Below are 17932 nucleotides of genomic sequence, written 5' to 3'. Positions count from 1 at the left end.
TGGCTTTTTTGGCCTTCCTGTGACATCGGGTGCTGTATGTGTCTTGGAGGGCGGGTAGTTTGCCCCCGATAATGCGTTCGGCAGACCGCACCACCCTCTGGAGAGCCCTGCGGTTGCGGGCGGTGCAGTTGCCGTACCAGGTGGTGATACAGCCCGACAGGATGTTCTCAATTGTGCATCTGTAAAAGTTTGTGACGGTTTTAGGTGCCAAGCCAAATTTCTTCAGCCTCCTGAGGTCAGACGGTGCTTCCCTCGTTGTGGTAATTCTAATATTCCCCTTCTTAACACATTGCTTTTATCCCGGCTTACATTGCACACACTCCGCTGACACAGTGCAGCTGGATGTATATTGAAGCGATCCAGGTCGAGTGCCTGACTTGAGGGGACAGCAGCTGTACATAGGCTATGCCCCACAAGCTGTGTAGAGGCAGCACCCAGTCTACTCATTTCATTACTGCTGTGGTGCAGTATCATAGAATTATATAATAACTAGACCAAGTTATGAAAATGGAGTCCCATTCATGGACTTTGCTCAAAAGCGAATCAGCCAAACAGGTCTGCTACACTGGACATCGGCCGAGCGCCCAAGAACACATGATGAAGTGGATTGCGCTTTGCCCACGCCGGCAAAAAGTTACGCTTCCGGTGTAGTAGCTATGAACTGTCAATCTCCCTCGGCCTGGGGCTCCATGCAAGATCTCACCTCGTGGATTTGCAATGATCATGAGAACGGTGAGGAATCAGCCCAGAACTACACGGGAGGATCTTGTCAATGATCTCAAGGCAGCTGGGACCATAGTCACCAAGAAAACAATTGGTAACACACTACGCCGTGAAGGACTGAAATCCTGTCAGCGCCCGCAAGGTCCCCCTGCTCAAGAAAGCACATATACAGGGGCCGTCTGAAGTTTGCCAGTGAACATCTGAATGATTCAGAGGAGAACTGGGTGAAAGTGTTGTGGTCAGATGAGACCAAAATGGAGCTCTTTGGCATCAATTCAACTCGCCGTGTTTGGAGGAGGAATGCTGCCTATGACCCCAAGAACACCATCCCCACTGTCAAACATGGAGGTGGAAACATTATGCTTTGGGGGGGTTTTCTGCTAAGGGGACAGGACAACTTCACCGCATCAAAGGGACGATGGACAGGGCCATGTACTGTAAAATCTTGGGCCATGTACTGTAAAATCTTGGGTGAGAACCTCCTTCCCTCAGCCAGGGCATTGAAAATGGGTCGTGGATGGGTATTCCAGCATGACAATGACCCAAAACACATGGCCAAGGCAACAAAGGAGTGGCTCAAGAAGCAGCACATTAAGGTCCTGGAGTGGCCTAGCCAGTCTCCAGACCTTAATCCCATAGAAAATCTGTGGAGGGAGCTGAAGGTTCGAGTTGCCAAACGTCAGCCTCGAAACCTTAATGACTTGGAGAAGATGTGGGACAAAATCCCTCCTGAGATGTGTGCAAACCTGGTGGCCAACTACAAGAAACGTCTGACCTCTGATTGCCAACGAGGGTTTTGCCACCAAGTACTAAGTCATGTTTTGCAAAGGGGTCAAATACTTATTTCCCTCATTAAAATGCAAATCAATTTATAACATTTTTTACATGCATTTTTTCTGGATTTTTTTGTTGTTATTCTGTCTCTCACTGTTCAAATAAACCTACCATTAAAATTATAGACTGATCATGTCTTTGTCAGTGGGCAAACGTACAAAATCAGCAGGGGATCAAATACTTTTTTCCCTCACTGTAACTCTATCTTCTGTGTGTGTAGAGAGTCCATCTTCCGCTTATTTTCAGCCCTAACCTGGTTACGGGGAGAGGAATATTACATCAAATATGACCTTGAGTGCAGTTCCCTCCGCTCCCTTAGCTAGCTAGCTGGCACACCTGTCATCTCCCCTCCATCCATTCTCATTAGTCAGGGCTATTTAGCTAGCGTTAGCAGTAGCGTTGGCACACCTGTCATCTCCCCTCCATCCATTCCCATTAGACAGGGCTATTTACGGCAGACTTAGCAATAGTAGCGTTAGCTTAATGATATTAGCTCCTGGTGTCTGTCTGGGTACTTTTGGAAGCATAATGCTCACCAGGCAGAGAAAGGCTATGCCCGCTGTTGTTGCTGAGAGTGGGGTAACATTGTATTTGTCTCAAATAGTACCCTATTCCATACATAGTTCAGTACGTTTGACCAATGGCTTTGTCCCAAATGGTACCCTATTCTATACATAGTTCAGTACGTTTGACCAATGGCTTTGTCCCAAATGGTACCCTATTCTATACATAGTTCAGTACGTTTGACCAATGGCTTTGTCCCAAATGGTACCCTATTCTATACATAGTTCAGTACGTTTGACCAATGGCTTTGTCCCAAATAGTACCCTATTCCATACATAGTACTAGATGGCTCAAGCAAGCAACAAAAGGGGGTAAGTAGCAGGGAAAGCATTGAACTCCCCAATGATGGAGAAATTGTAGAAAAATATTTTGGTTGCCAATCATTTGCTTCCTTCGCAAAGCTGTTTTGGTGTACTCTGGTGAAGTGTGTGTTTAGTGCCATGAGTTGAGTGCTCTTCTGTTTTAACCTGCCGCCCCCAGCAAGGCTCAGGAGTGGCCACTCCTCCCCTGAAGCCCTTTCCCTCGGCTGTGGGGGACAAGAGGGTGAGTGCGTCCGTCAATCAAAGCCAGCCTGCGGATGTGACGCTCCGCCATAGGCGGGGCAGAGGACTGCTGTCATGCCGATAGAGTCGTCAGTCTGTCACTCATATGGCCCAGTTTATACCGATTTGGTGATTTTGATTTTCTTGAGAAAAAATGACCTGGAATAGCCAGCGTGATCTGAATTCTAACATGATATTTTAGGCCCGTTTGAAAGTGGGTTTGACGTCCCCAGATAGTGACTATTTAAATATACTGGCACTGCTTTGAAGCATTCAGAGACCTAGAAAGCAAAATTGGATTCGGAGTGAAAATTATCTGAGGAGTTTGAGGGGGCCACATGTGTTTCAGACCAGACTGATACTATAAGATGCTTCCCATTTGCTTACAAGAACCAAGAACCTAGTAATACATTTCAGGGGAGGGGGTAAGTAGAAGTTGCCCCTAACTACTGATAGATATTCAGATATTCTTCCATCACCCTAATGGTTAAGTTTAGGATTGGGGCTAGGGAGCTCCTTAAGAGTACAAAGAGCTCCACATTTGTGCTGTACAAGAGCACTATGGATCCCCTCTCTCGTTTCTCTCTCACTCTCTCTTCCTTCGCTCTCTCTTCCCTCGCTCTCTCTTCCCTCGCTCTCTCTTTCCTCGCTCTCTCTTCCCTCGCTCTCTCTTCCCTCGCTCTCTCTTCCCTCGCTCTCTCTTTCCTCGCTCTCTCTTCCCTCGCTCTCTCTTCCCTCGCTCTCTCTTCCCTCGCTCTCTCTTTCCTCGCTCTCTCTTCCCTCGCTCTCTTCCCTCGCTCTCTCTTTCCTCGCTCTCGCATTTCTCTCGCTTGCTTGCTTGCTCTTTCTCACTCTCTCTTTTCTCTCACTCACTCTTCTCTCACTCTCTCTCCTGTAACATACGAGACTGGCTGGATATTTCAGTCAGGGGGAGTAGGTATTAGGTATGGGGGGGGGGCGTAGTGAGTGGGGCTGGGTTAGAGGATATGATGCCTCATTTCCTGTCCCGTTGGGCCGTGATGTCACGCGATCCGCCAGCATCCGCGGAATGTCATCCCAGCTTCCTGTAAAGTCGATTTGTCATTGGCTCCCTCATTCGCTCGATAAAATACATCCATCGCGTGTGTGGAGTTGGATGAAATCTCAAATATTTTTTGCACCTGCTGAATTGTATTTGAGTCGGGACGATATGGTTGTGTTTGAGGTTTAGCTGACATGATTGGACAGCCATTTCCTTGAGGGCATGTTCAGTTAGCTTTTTTACAGAAGCAGATTCAACACACACTGGAACTAACCATATCGGCCAGTTGCCACTCACCTCTTAACAGGAATCAGTTAACCCATTTGTGGCCCATCGAGGAATCCAAACCCCATTCCTGGTGTTGCCAGCACAGTTTACACCCCATGTTCAGAGCGACTTAAATCGACCACACCCAATAATTGGCCACTGGTTAATGTTATCACGTCAATCCCTACCCCCCCACCCTGAATACAATACAATAATCCCGCTCTCGTCCCCAGGACCCCCTGTGGAAGGTACGTCGCAGCCAGAAGCTGGACATGTCGGCCCGTTTGGAGCTGCAGTCGGCCCTGGACGCCGAGATACGGGCCAAGCAGCTGGTCCAGGAGGAGCTCCGCAAGGTCAAGGCCTCCAACATCTCCTTTGAAAGGTCAGCCCCTGCAACCCCAACCGTGACCCCCCTCCCCGGGTCAGAACATTTCACCATTCTTTAAAATAATATATTTGTATTCGTTTTTTTTACATTTTTTTTTTTTACATTGTACAATATTTTTTTTACGTTGTACACTTCGTTTAGACAGTTGGAAACAGAGGGGAAGACGGGTAAGTGGGAGTACAGTAGGGACGGTGGATACCGGTATTTGAACCACAGCGCAGTATGTGTATATACAGTGGATATAAAAAGTCTACACACCCCTTTTGTGATGTAAAAGAATGAGACAAAGATAAATCATGTCACAACTTTTTCCACTGTTAATGTGACCTATAATGTGAACAATTCAATTGAAAAACAAACTGAAATCTTCGAGGGGGGGAAAAATGAAAAATAAAAACCTTACAATAACCTGGTTGCATAAGTGTGCACACCCTCTTATAACTGGGGATGTGGCTGTGTTCAGAATTAACCAATCACATTCAAACTCATGTTAAATAGAAGTCGTTACACACCTGCCATCATTTAAAGTGACTCTGATTAATCACAAATAAAGTTCAGCTGTTCTAGGAGGATTTTCCTGCCATTTTCTTAGTTGCGTCTCAGAGCAAAAGCCATGGTCCGCAGAGAGCTTCCAAAGCATCAGAGGGATCTCGTTGTTGAAAGATATCAGTCAGGAGAAGGGTACAAAATAATTTCCAAAGCATTACATATACCATGGAGCACAGTGAAGACAGTCATCATCAAGTGGAGAAAATATGGCACAACAGAGACATTATCAAGAACTGGACGTCCCTCCAAAATTTATGAAAAGACGAGAAGAAAACTGTTCAGGGAGGCTTCCAAGAGGCCTACAGCAACATTAAAGGAACTGCAGGAATTTCTGGCAAGTACTGGCTGTGTGCTACATGTGACAACAATCTCCCGTATTCTTCATATGAATGGGCTATGGGGTAGGGTGGCAAGACGGAAGCCTTTTCTTACAAATAAAAACATCCAAGCCCGGCTGAAGTTTGCAAAAACAAACATCAAGTCCCCCAAAAGCACGTGGGAAAATGTGTCATGGTCTGACGAAACCAAGGTTGAACTTTTTGGCCATAATTCCAAAAGGTATGTTTGGCGCAAAAACAACACTGCACTTCACCCACAGTAAAGCATGGTGGTGGCAGCATCATGCTTTGGGGCTGTTTTTCTTCAGCTGGAACCGGAGCCTTAGTCAGGGTGGAGGGAATTATGAACAGTTCCAAATACCAGGGAATTTTGGCACAAAACCTTCAGGCGTCCGTTAGAAAGCTGAAGATGAAGAGGAAGTTCACCTTTCAGCACGGTAACGACCCAAAGCACACATCCAAATCCACAAAAGCATGGCTTCACCAGAAGAAGATTAACAATTTGGAATGGCCCAGCCAGAGCCCAGACCTGAATCCAATTGAATATCTCTGGGGTGATCTGAAGAGGGCTGTGCACAGGAGATGTCCTCGCAATCGGACAGATTTGGAGCGCTTTTGCAAAGAAGAGTGGGCAAATATTGCCACGTCAAGATGTGCCATGCTAATAGACTCCTATCCCAAAAAGACTGAGGGCTGTAATAAAATCAAAAGGTGCTTCAACAAAGTATTAGTTTAAGGTTATTGTGAGTTTTTTTATATTTTATTTTTCCTCAAAGATTTCAGTTTGTTTTTCAATTGAATTGTTCACGTTATAGGTCACATTAAAGGTGGAAAAAGTTCTGACATGATTTCTCTTTATCTCATTCTTTTACATCACAAAACCTGACATTTTAACAGGGGAGACTTTTTATATCCACTGTGTGTATATATAATATACAGTGCCTTTAGAAAGTATTCACACCCCTCAACTTTTTCCACATTTTGTTGTGTTAGTCTGATTTTAAATGGATTAAATTGCAATTATTTTGTCACTGGCCTACACACAATACCTCAATTTCAAAGTGGAATGATGTTTTTTTGAAATTCTTACAAATCAATTAAAAATGAAAATCTGAAATGTCTTGAGTCAATAAGTATTCAACCCCTTTGTTATGGCAAGCCTAAATAAGTTCAGGAGTAAAAATGTGCTTAACAAATCACAGAATAAGTTGCATGGACTCACTCTGTGTGCAATAATAGTGTTTAACATGGTTGTTGAATGACTCCCTCATCTCTGTACCTCCCTCAGTCGAGCAGTGAATTTCAAACAATGATTCAACCACAAAGACCAGGGAGGTTTTCCAATGCCTCGAAAAGAAGGGCACCTATTGGTAGATGGGAAAAATATATATATATTGAATATCCCTTTGACCATGGTGAAGTTATTCATTACACTTTGGATGGTGTATCAATACACCCAGTCACTACAAAGATACAGACATCCTTCTTAACTCCGTTGCCGGAGAGCAAGGAAACCGCTCCGGCAAACAATTGCAGAGTTTAATGGCTATGATAGGAGAAAACTGAGGATGGATCAACACCGTTGTAGTTACTCGACAATACTAACCTAATTGACAGAGTGAAAAGGAACACTGTACAGAATAAAAATATTCCAAAACACGTGTCGTCTTTGCAACAAGTCACTAAAGTAATACTGCAAAATAATGTGGCAAAGCAATTCACCTTTTGTCCTAAATACAAAGTGTTATGTTTGGGGCAAATACAACCAAATACAATCACTCTCCATATTTTCAAACACGGTGGCTGCATCATGTTATGGGTATGCTTGTAATCGTTTGAGTACCACTCTCCATATTTTCAAGCATGGTGGCTACATCATGTTATGTAATCGTTAAGGACTGGGGAGTTTTTCAGGATAAAAAAAATAAACATAAAGGCATTAAGCACAGGACAATTCTTAGAGGAAAACCTGGTTGTCGGCTTTCCACCAGACACTGGGAAATGAATTCACCTTTCAACAGGACAATAACCTGAAACACAAGGCCAAATCAACACTGGAGTTGCTTACCAAGAAGACACTGTAACTCGAGTGGCCGAGTTACAGTTTTGCCTTCAGTCTAGTTGAAAATCTATGGCATGACATGAAAATGGTTGTCTAGCAATGATCAACAACCAATTTGACAGAGCTTGAAGAATTTTGAAAATAATAATGGGCAAATGTTGCACAATCCAGGTGTGCAAACCTCTTAGAGACTCACAGCTGTAATCGCTGCCAAAGGTGCTTCTACAAAGTATTGACTCAGGTGTGTGAATACTTATGTAAATGAGGTATTTCTGTATTTCATTTTCAATCAATTAGGAAACATTTCTAAAAACATGTTTTCACTATGTTATTATGGGGTGTTGTGTGTAGATGGGTGAGAAAAGCCATCTTTAATCCATTTTTAATTCAGACTGTAACACAACAGAATGTGGAATATGTCCAGGGGTATGAATACCTTCTGAAGGCACTGTATATACACACAGTACACCAAACATTAGGAACACCGTTTCACTATACAACTATACACACAGAATCAACATACCTTAAACTGAGCCCTGTCCCTAACCCCACATTCCTAGACCCTAACCCCACATTTTATATATATATATATATTTTTTATGTAACCTTTATTTAACAAGGCAAGTCAGTTAAGAACAAATTCTTATTTACAATGACGGCCCACATACCTAGACCCTGATCCCACATACCTAGACCCTGATCCCACATACCTAGACCCCGACCCCACATAGCTAAACCCTGACCCCACATACCTAGACCCTGACCCCACATTCCTAGACCCTGACCCAACATACCTAGACCCTGAACCCACATACCTAGACCCTGATCCCACATTCCTAGACCCTGACCCCACATACCTAGACCCTGACCCAACATACCTAGACCCTGACCCCACATACCTAGACCCTGACCCCACATACCTAGACCCTGATCCCACATACCTAGACCCTGATCCCACATACCTAGACCCTGACCCCACACCCCACATACCTACACCCAGACCCCACATACCTACACCTTGACCCTAACCCCACATTACCTATACACAAGCATTCACATTCACCACCCCACACGGTTGGTCCCTAGCATTTGACCCAAGTGATGTGGAGACACATCTATCTTCTCAAGGGTCAAACGTGAAAGAGCTTGTGCAGGTTAGCTAGCTAGCTACACGCTGATTTATGCAAAGGTTACGGTTTATTTTGATTTTAAGTGAGCATGACTGATATGGCTTCCAAATGGGAAAGAAGGAGGAGGATGACTCATAACCTACTTTTTTTTCTCTGTCCCCTTGACACACACACACTCTCTCACACAGCAAACTGAAGGATTCAGAGTCCAGGAGCAGGGAGATGGCGGAGCAGCTGGAGATCATGAAGAAGGACTTGGAGGAGAGCCGCTCCCGCTCGGACAAAGGTTGGCCGACCATGCCTTAACCCTGGTTTTATCCTGAACCAGGGATCCTCAACTGGCGGCCCGCGAGCCAAACTTCGCCCGCGGCATGATTTTATTTGAACCCCCTCCCCCAAGTTTTCTGAACAAAAAATATATATACACTACTGGTCAAAAGTTTTAGAACACCTACTCATTCAAGGGTTTTTCTTTATTTGTACTCTTTTCTACGTTGTAGAATAATAGTGAAGACATCAAAACTATGAAATAACACATCATGTAGTAACCAAAAAAAGTGTTAAACAAATCAAAATACATTTTATATTTGAGATTCTTCAAATAGGTACCCTTTGCCTTGATGACAGCTTTGAACACTCATGGCATTCTCTCAACCAGCTTCATGAGGTAGTCACCTGGAATGCATTTCAATTAACAGGTGTGCCTTTTTAAAAGTTAATTTGTGGAATTTCTTTCCTCCTTAATGCGTTTGAGCCAATCAGTTGTGTTGTGACAAGGTAGGGGTGGTATACAGAAGACAGCCCTATTTGGTAAAAGACCAATTCCATATTATGGAAAGAACAGCTCAAATAATCAAAGAGAAACGAAAGTCCATCATTACTTTAAGACATGAAGGTCAGTCAATCTGGAAAATTTCAAGAACTTTAAAAGTTTCTTCAAGTGCAGTCGCAAAAACCAACAAGCGCTATGATGACACTGGCTCTCATTTGGACTGCCACGGGAATGGAAGACCCAGAGTTACCTCAGCTGCAGAGGATAAGTTCATTAGAGTTACCAGCCTCAGAAATTGCAGCCCAAATAAATGCTTCACAGAGTTCAAGTAACAGACACATCTCAACATCAACTGTTCAGAGGGGACTGTGTGAATCAGGCCTTCATGGTCGAATTGCTGCAAAGAAACCGCAACTAAAGGACCAATAAGAAGAAGAGACTTGCTTGGGCCAAGAAACACGAGCAATGGACATTAGACCGGTGGAAATGTGTCCTTTGGTCTGTAATCCAAATTGGGCATTTTTGGTTCCAACCGCGGTGTCTTTGTGAGACGCGGGTGGGTGAACGGATGATCTCCGCATGTGTATTTCCCACCGTAAAGCATGGAGGAGGAGGTGTTATGGTGTGGGGGTGCTTTGCTGGTGACACTGTCTGTGATTTATTTAGAATTCAAGGCACACTTAACCAGCATGGCTACCACAACATTCTGCAGTGATACGCCATCCCATCTGGTTTGGGCTTAGTGGGACTATAATTTGTTTTTCAACAGGACAATGACCCAACACACCTCCAGGCTGTGTAAGGGCTATTTTACCAAGAAGGAGAGTGATGGAGTGCTGCATCAGATGGCCTGGCCTCCACAATCCCCCGACCTCAACCCAACTGAGATGGTTTGGGATGAGTCGGACCGCAGAGTGAAGGAAAAGCTGCCAACAAGTGCTCAGCATATGTGGGAACTCGTTCAAGACTGTTGTAAAAGCATTCCAGGTGAAGCTGGTTGAGAGAGTGCCAAGAGTGTGCAAAGCTATCATCAAGGCAAAGGGTGGCATTTGAAGAATCTCAAATATAACATATATTTTGATTTGTTTAACACTTTTTGCTTACATGATTACATATGTGTTATGTCATAGTTTTGATGTCTTCACTATTATTCTACAATGTAAAAAATAGTAAAAATAAAAAACAACCCTTGAATGAGTAGCTGTGTCCAAACGTTTGACTGGTAGTGTGTATATATAATCATTTTTATTCCACATAAGACTGTAAAATCACCAGCTAATCAGCTCGAAGTAATTTTTAAAAGTATTCCCACGCATAATAGAGAGATATATGTAAACAGGTTTGAAATTATTATGTTTTAGTCAGATAGACAGTTGAAGTCAGAAGTTTACATACACTTAGGTTGGAGCCATTAAAACTCGTTTTTCAACCACTCCGCAAATTTCTTGTTAACAAACTATAGCTCTGGCAAGTCAGTTAGGACATCTACTTTGTGCATGACACAAATAATTTTTCCAACAATTGTTTACAGACAGATTATTTCACTTATAATTCACTGTATCACAATTCCAGCGGTCAGAAGTTTACATACACTAAGTTGACTTGTGCCTTTAAACAGCTTGGAAAATTCCAGAAAATTATGTCATGGCTTTAGAAGCTTCTGATAGGCTAATTGACATCATTTGAGTCAATTGGAGGTGTACCTGTGGATGTATTTCAAGGCCTACCTTCAAACTCAGTGCCTCTTTGCTTGACATCATGGAAAAATCAAAAGAAATCAGCCAAGACCTCAGGAAAATAATTCTGGTTCATCCTTGGGAGCAATTTCCAAACGCCTGAAGGTACCACGTTAATCTGTACAAACAATAGTACTTAAGTATAAACACCATGGGACCACGCAGCCGTCATACCGCTCAGGAAGGAGACGCGTTCTGTCTCCTAGAGATTAACGTACTTTGGTGCGAAAAGTGCAAATCAATCCCAGAACAAAAGCAAAGGACCTTGTGAAGATGCTGGAGGAAACAGGTACAAAAGTATCTATATCCACAGTAAAACGAGTCCTATATCGACATAACCTGAAAGGCCGCTCAGCAAGGAAGAAGCCACTGCTCCAAAACCGCCATAAAAAAGCCAGACTACAGTTTGTAACTGCACATGGGGACAAAGATCATACTTTTTGGAGAAATGTCCTCTGGTCTGATGAAACAAAAATAGAACTGTTTGGCCATAGTGACCATCATTATGTTTGGAGGAAAAAGGGGGAAGCTTGCAAGCCGAAGAACACCAACCCAACCGTGAAGCATGGGGGTGGCAGCATCATGCTGTGGGGGTGCTTTGCTGCAGGAGGGACTGGTGCACTTCACAAAATAGATGGCATCATGAGGAAGAAAAATTATGTGGATATATTGAAGCAACATCTCAAGACATCAGTCAGGAAGTTAAAGCTTGGTCGCAAATGGGTCTTCCAAATGGACAATGACCCCAAGCATACTTCCAAAGTTTTGGCAAAATGGCTTAAGGACAACAAAGTCAAGGTATTGGAGTGGCCATCACTCTTCAATCCTATAGAAAATGTGTGGGCAGAACTGAAAAAGCGTGTGCGAGCAAGGAGGCCTACAAACCTGACTCAGTTACAGCTCTGTCAGGAGGAATGGGCCAAAATTCACCCAGCTTATTGTGGGAAGCTTGTGGAAGGCTACCCGAAACATTTGACCCAAGTTAAACAATTTAAAGGCAGTGCTACCAAATACTAATTGAGTGTATGCAAACTTCTGACACACTGGGAATGTGATGAAAGAAATAAAAGCTTAAATAACTCATTCTCTCTACAATTGTTCTGACATTTCACATTCTTAAAATAAAGTGGTGATCCTAACTGACCTCATACAGGGAATGTTTTACTAGGATTAAATGTCAGGAATTGAGAAAAACTGAGTTTAAATGTATTTGGCTAAGGTGTATGTAAACTTCTGACTTCAACTGTATCTGTTTGGACTTCTTGTGGTCAGTTTGCGGTCTACAAATTAGTTGTAATTATATTCTGGCCCCCTGACCATTTGCTCAAGAAAAAAATATGCCCACGGCTGAATGTGGTTGATGATCCCTGCCCTCAACTGTCCCTGGCAAATGTCAACGTACAGAAATAGGTTGTTAGTTTCTCTACCTAATACAAATGTTGTATAGTTGGTGTTGGTTGTACGGATACGAAACGTTTGTTTGGTTTTATTTGATCATTGGAGATACACATTCATCCATAACTACTAATGATTACCTCTCACATAGAAACAGAACATTTAACTTCATTCTCTAGTATTGTCAGTTACATGTTTCCCTTCAACTGTACTAATATGAACAGTATTCCTCTTTAGAATAGTATAAATGGCTGTCCTTGTCTTCTAAACACAGGTCTGAAACTGCCCGATTTCCAGGACTCCATTTTCGAGTACTTCAACACCTCTCCCCTGGCCCACGACCTGACGTTCAGAGTGAGTGTCTCTCTGCACGTCTTTCTGTCCCCCCGTCACATGTCCGTAACAAACCTTAACAGCCACTGTCTCGCCATCTCTGTGTGTATCGGTGGTGACAGGCAGGTGGGAGTTGATACATATATTTCAGAGGGTGGGGGATTTTCCCACAGGGCACCCTACTAGACAGGAGTCAGAATGCACACGGCCTTGCAGACGGCTCCCATGCGGTTAAATGAATACAGACTCTTACACACAGACATAAACAGACACGCAGACAGACAGACTGGCTGGCTTGCTGGCTGGCTGGCTGGTGCTGTTGTCACACTCGCATAGTCACACAATTATAAACAGACATGCACACATTTATACACACACACACACTGAAATCCTTAAAAAGAGAGACCCTGATTTGAGGTACACACAGGCATCCAACACAGTTCAAAATGCAAAAGTGCCAAGCTCCGGAGTTCATATCACCATGCCCTCTGATGTACTCAATCACCTCATCACCCCAAAGAACTTCAAAGGTGTGGAGGGGGGGAAGCAAGCAGTATCATACTTCCTGACCCTCCACCCCACAGAATAAATCGGGGTTATTTTACCAATCAGCACACGGTAACCTGATGCAGCCACCACGGTTTGGACAGGATCTGCTGCTAATGGGCCAAAGTTATGAGAAGGGCTCAAGGCCACAAAGGAACTACAACCGGAGTGAGTAGAGGGACAAGAAAGCTTGCCGTGACCTGAACTTTAACGAGAGAGAGAAGATAGTTTGGTCTTTCAGCTGCTAACTGCTTCTCACTTTTAACACCACGAGTGCACGTGGCTTTGTGGTCGAAAGAACTTGCTGCTCAACGCCACCGTGAACCTGGGGTTTTTTTCACCACCCAGCTGCCTCAAGGTTGTAAAAATAGGGATTAGTCAGCGTTGAAGCCACTAGGTCAGCGTAAAGGCCCCAGAAGACCTGATTCAGTGTTGGTTTAGAGGAAACTGCTTGTGTTGAAGGGGCCATTTTGGCTTAGTTCCCTCAATTTTCTCAGGGCCATAAATTGACACAGGATAAACCATTGGAAGCGGTGGTCAAAGCATGTGCTCGCAGTAAACCCTGTTGAATGACCTTGTCAACTCTGGCCCCCCTTGTGTTCTTGTTCTGCAAAAGAACACCCATAAACCCCCGAAAAACCTGTGCTTTTATTTATTTTTGTCCCTCTCGTGTGTCACCCTTCCAAAAAAGGAATCGGTCTCGTCCTCGTCCGCGTCCTCTCTGCTAGCATTTTGGGATGAAGTAAGTTGTCTCCTCAGAGCTCCTTCCCCCATTTTCTCAGTTAACCTCTAACACAGGGGGGTTGTGCTGCCAGCATACAAAAAGGTTGGGAGAAAATATAGAGGTTTCTCCAGGTATGTTGCCCTGTTTTTAGCAATTAGCCGTTATCCATTGGCATGCTAATATGGGCTAATACTTAAGCTTCTTGTCTCTTATGGTACTGTGCATGATACTCTTGTAGTTTAAACTTTTCCTAGTATTTCTATTGTTACTATTGTGAACAGGCTAGCTCCTACACGTTCAGTGGAATAAAATGACTATGATTAGCACAGTTTGTAGCTAATGCTAATTTAGCTAGAAGGATTAAAGTGATGCTAAAGTAGACCTTTTCATAGCTGGTGGCACTCTCCTCCTGTAGGTAACCTTCCCCTAAGCCCCTGCATAGCTTATGTTGGGCGCTAAAAGGTTCGCGAGCAGCTCCTCTAGAATGTGCTTCCGCATTAGCATCCCCAACGTTAGCATTAACCAGCCCACTAACTGCTAATACTGCTAACGTCAGAATTCCTCAGTGGTATAACCAGTCACCTCACAAAACCCTGTTAAGCATTAGCATATTTGTTAGCTGCCTCCATAACTAACGAAGAACCAAAGCTAATTAACCCTAAGACGGCACAATGAGAATATTGATGAGCAAGACCTTTTTCAGTGTGTGTGTGTCTTTAGCCAGTGATTGAGTGGGAGGATATAGAACCTTCCCGTAATTTTAGTTGAATTAAAAGATGATTAGCGTGGATCCCAAATTACCTCCATGATTTCTCCTTATTTTGTCAATCTTTTATTTTAATTGTATATATATATATTTTTTTTTTTACCTTATCTGTGACATTGTTAGGCTATAAGTGTTCGATGTAGGCTACATAACATTTGAGTTGATGTAAATAATCACATTTAAAATAACAATATTATGTTTATGGTAAGTATTGTTTATAATTTCAATGTGTCATCTGTTAACTCATTGTTAGACTCTTAAGTGGACCGTACACTGAAAGTTTCTTACAACACAGTCTAGTAGACCATGAAAATACTGTATGATGAAATGAATTGTGTGTAACACAGTATACTGTTCCTATTAGGTTTGTGACATGTTAAAAGTGTCCTGTTTTGTATTTTTGTTTTATTCACAAAACCACTTCAGCTCGATACCTGTCCCGAGTATGCCTTCATGATGGTGAAATACTATACTAAGTCGGAAGTTTACATACACTTAAACTCGTTTTTCAACCACTCCAAAAATGTATTGTTAACAAACTATAGTTTTGGCAAGTTGGTTAGGACATCTACTTTGTGCATGACAAAATACATTTTTCCAACAATTGTTTACAGACAGATTATTTCACTTATAATTAACTGTATCACAATTCCAGTGGGTCAAAAGTTTACATAAACTAAGTTGACTGTGCCTTTAAACAGCTTGGAAAATTCCAGAAAATGATGTCATGGCTTTAGAAGCTTCTGATAGGCTAATTGACATAATTTGAGTCAATTGGAGGTGTACCTGTGGATGTATTTCAAGGCCTACCTTCAAACTCAGTGCCTCTTTGCTTGACATCATGGGAAAACCAAAAGAAATCAGCCAAGGCCTCAGGAAAAAAATTGTAGACCTCCACAAGTCTGGTTCATCCTTGGGAGCAATTTCCAAACGCCTGAAGATACCACGTTCAACTGTACAAACAATAGTATGCAAGTATAAACACCATGACGCAGCCGTCATACCGCTCAGGAAGGAGACGCGTTCTGTCTCCTTGAGATGAACGTACTTTGGTGCGAAAAGTGCAAATAAATCCCAGAACAACAGCAAAGGACCTTGTGAAGACGCTGGAGGAAACGGGTACAAAAGTATCTATCTCCACAGTAAAACAAGTCCTAAATCGACATAACCTGAAGGCCGCTCAGCAAGGAAGAAGCCACTGCTCCAAAACTGCCATAAAAAAGCCAGACTATGGTTTGCAACTGCACATGGGAACAAAGATCATACTTTTTGGAGAAATGTCCTCTGGTCTGATGAAACAAAAATAGAACTGTTTGGCCATAATGACCATCGTTATGTTTGGAGGAAAAAGGGGAAGCTTGCAAGCCGAAGAACACCATCCCAACCGTGAAGCACGGGGGTGGCAGCATCATGCTGTGAGGGTGCTTTGCTGCAGGAGGGACTGGTGCACTTCACAAAATAGATGGCATCATGAGGAAGGAAAATTATGTGGATATATTGGAGCAACATCTCAAGACATCAGTCAGGAAGTTAAAGCTTGGTCGAATGGACAATGACCCCAAGCATACTTCCAAAGTTGTGGCAAAATGGCTTAAGGACAACAAAGTCAAGGTATTGGAGTGGCCATCACAAAGCCCTGACCTCAATCCTATAGAAAATGTGTGGGCAGAACTGAAAAAGCGTGTGCGAGCAAGGAGGCCTACAAACCTGACTCAGTTACAGCAGCTCTGTCAGGAGGAATGGGCCAAAATTCACCCAACTTATTGTGGGAAGCTTGTGGAAGACTACCCGAAATGTTTGACCCAATTTAAAGGCAATGCTACCAAATACTAATTGAGTGTATGTAAACTTCTGACCCACTGGGAATGTGATGAAAGAAATAAAAGCTGAAATAAATCATTCTCTCTACTATTATTCTGACATTTTACATTCTTAAAATAAAGTGCTGATCCTAACTGACCTAAAACAGGGAATTTTTACTAGGATTAAATGTCAGGAATTGTGAAAAACTGAGTTTAAATGTGTTTGGCTAAGGTGTATGTCAACTTCTGACTTCAACTGTATATGGCCAATATACCACGGCTAAGGGCTGTGTCCAGGCACTCCGCGATGCGTCGTGCATAAGAACAGCCCTTAGCCGTGGTATATTGGCCATATACCACACCCCCCTCGTGCCTTATTGCTTAAGTATAGCATTGGCAGTTCCTCTGTGTGTGAGTTGATACAGGTGTTGTTGAGATGTGTTCCCTCCCTCAGGTACTGACACAATTTCATCAAAACACATTTTTGTACATGGGGAACGCAAATATTCAAGGAGGGGAACGCATCTCGACTCAACACAGGCATCGAGAGATGGGCACTTAGCACCACCTGCTGGCTGCCTAATGCTCCCTTCAGCCCCCCATCAGATAGAAATGAACCACTGATACAGGGTCAGCTATATTTTTAACGCCCTAACGGATTGGTGATTGGCTAGTCTGATTCTAGAACTGTGGATAAGCACAACCTCAAGCGTGCCTCCGTAGTTCTATAGTTGTCAGTGCTGGTGACCCTAGTGTGTGTTTCTCAGCTTTATAGCAAACGCAAACATCTCCGCCCACACACTCATCTGTCCCGTCATCCCTCTCCCTCCTCCAGACCAGCTCTGTCAGCGAGATAGACGCCACGCCCCAGAAGTCGGACGTCCCCTCCTCGTCGCCCTCCGTGGCCTCTGAGCAGGATGTGAGTGTTCCATCGCGCACACAAACACACACACACACACACACTTCCGTCCATATCGCACATCCCTCCCAGACATCCTTTCTCCAGACGTTCCCTATGTCTCATCCCAGTTCAAATCACATTCTATTTGTCACATGCTTGGTAAACAACAGGTGTAGACTTACAGTGAAATGCTCACTGACACGCCTTTCCCATCAATGCAGAGAGAAAGAAAACAGAGAAATAATAGGAAAGTAATAACATGTAATAAATAAATACGCCAGTCACCATTGTACAATTTAATATTTTACTGTTTGCTATGATTCACAATGCCTATTGTTCATTTTAACAGGGTAGCTTAGTGGTTAAGAGCGTAGTGCCAGTAATCACTGGTTCTAATCCCCGAGCCGACTAGGTGAAAAATCTGTCTGTGCCCTTGAACAATGTATTTAACCCTAATTGCTCCTGTAAGTCGCTCTGGATAAGAGCGTCTGCTAAATGACAAAAATGTAAAAATGTTGTAACCATTGATTTATATATAC

General features: G+C 43.3%; 1 protein-coding gene across 2 annotated transcripts in view; it reads left to right on the top strand.

Annotated features, from left to right (window-relative positions):
* Positions 1–17932, top strand: part of LOC121552934 (serine/threonine-protein kinase MRCK beta-like) — a 123548-nt gene that overhangs the window by 81708 nt on the left and 23908 nt on the right. For both annotated transcript variants that reach the window (XM_045211240.1, XM_041866041.2), the window contains exons 18-21: positions 4185–4333; positions 8607–8704; positions 12596–12675; positions 17328–17411. In XM_045211240.1, the coding sequence (XP_045067175.1) occupies positions 4185–4333; positions 8607–8704; positions 12596–12675; positions 17328–17411 (411 nt within the window). The remainder of the gene's footprint in view (positions 1–4184; positions 4334–8606; positions 8705–12595; positions 12676–17327; positions 17412–17932) is intronic.

The sequence above is a fragment of the Coregonus clupeaformis genome, chromosome 36, assembly GCF_020615455.1.
Source record: "Coregonus clupeaformis isolate EN_2021a chromosome 36, ASM2061545v1, whole genome shotgun sequence".
NCBI lineage: Eukaryota > Metazoa > Chordata > Actinopteri > Salmoniformes > Salmonidae > Coregonus > Coregonus clupeaformis.
Note: the sequence above shows the minus strand (reverse complement) of the source record. Positions and strands in the feature narration are given on the sequence as shown.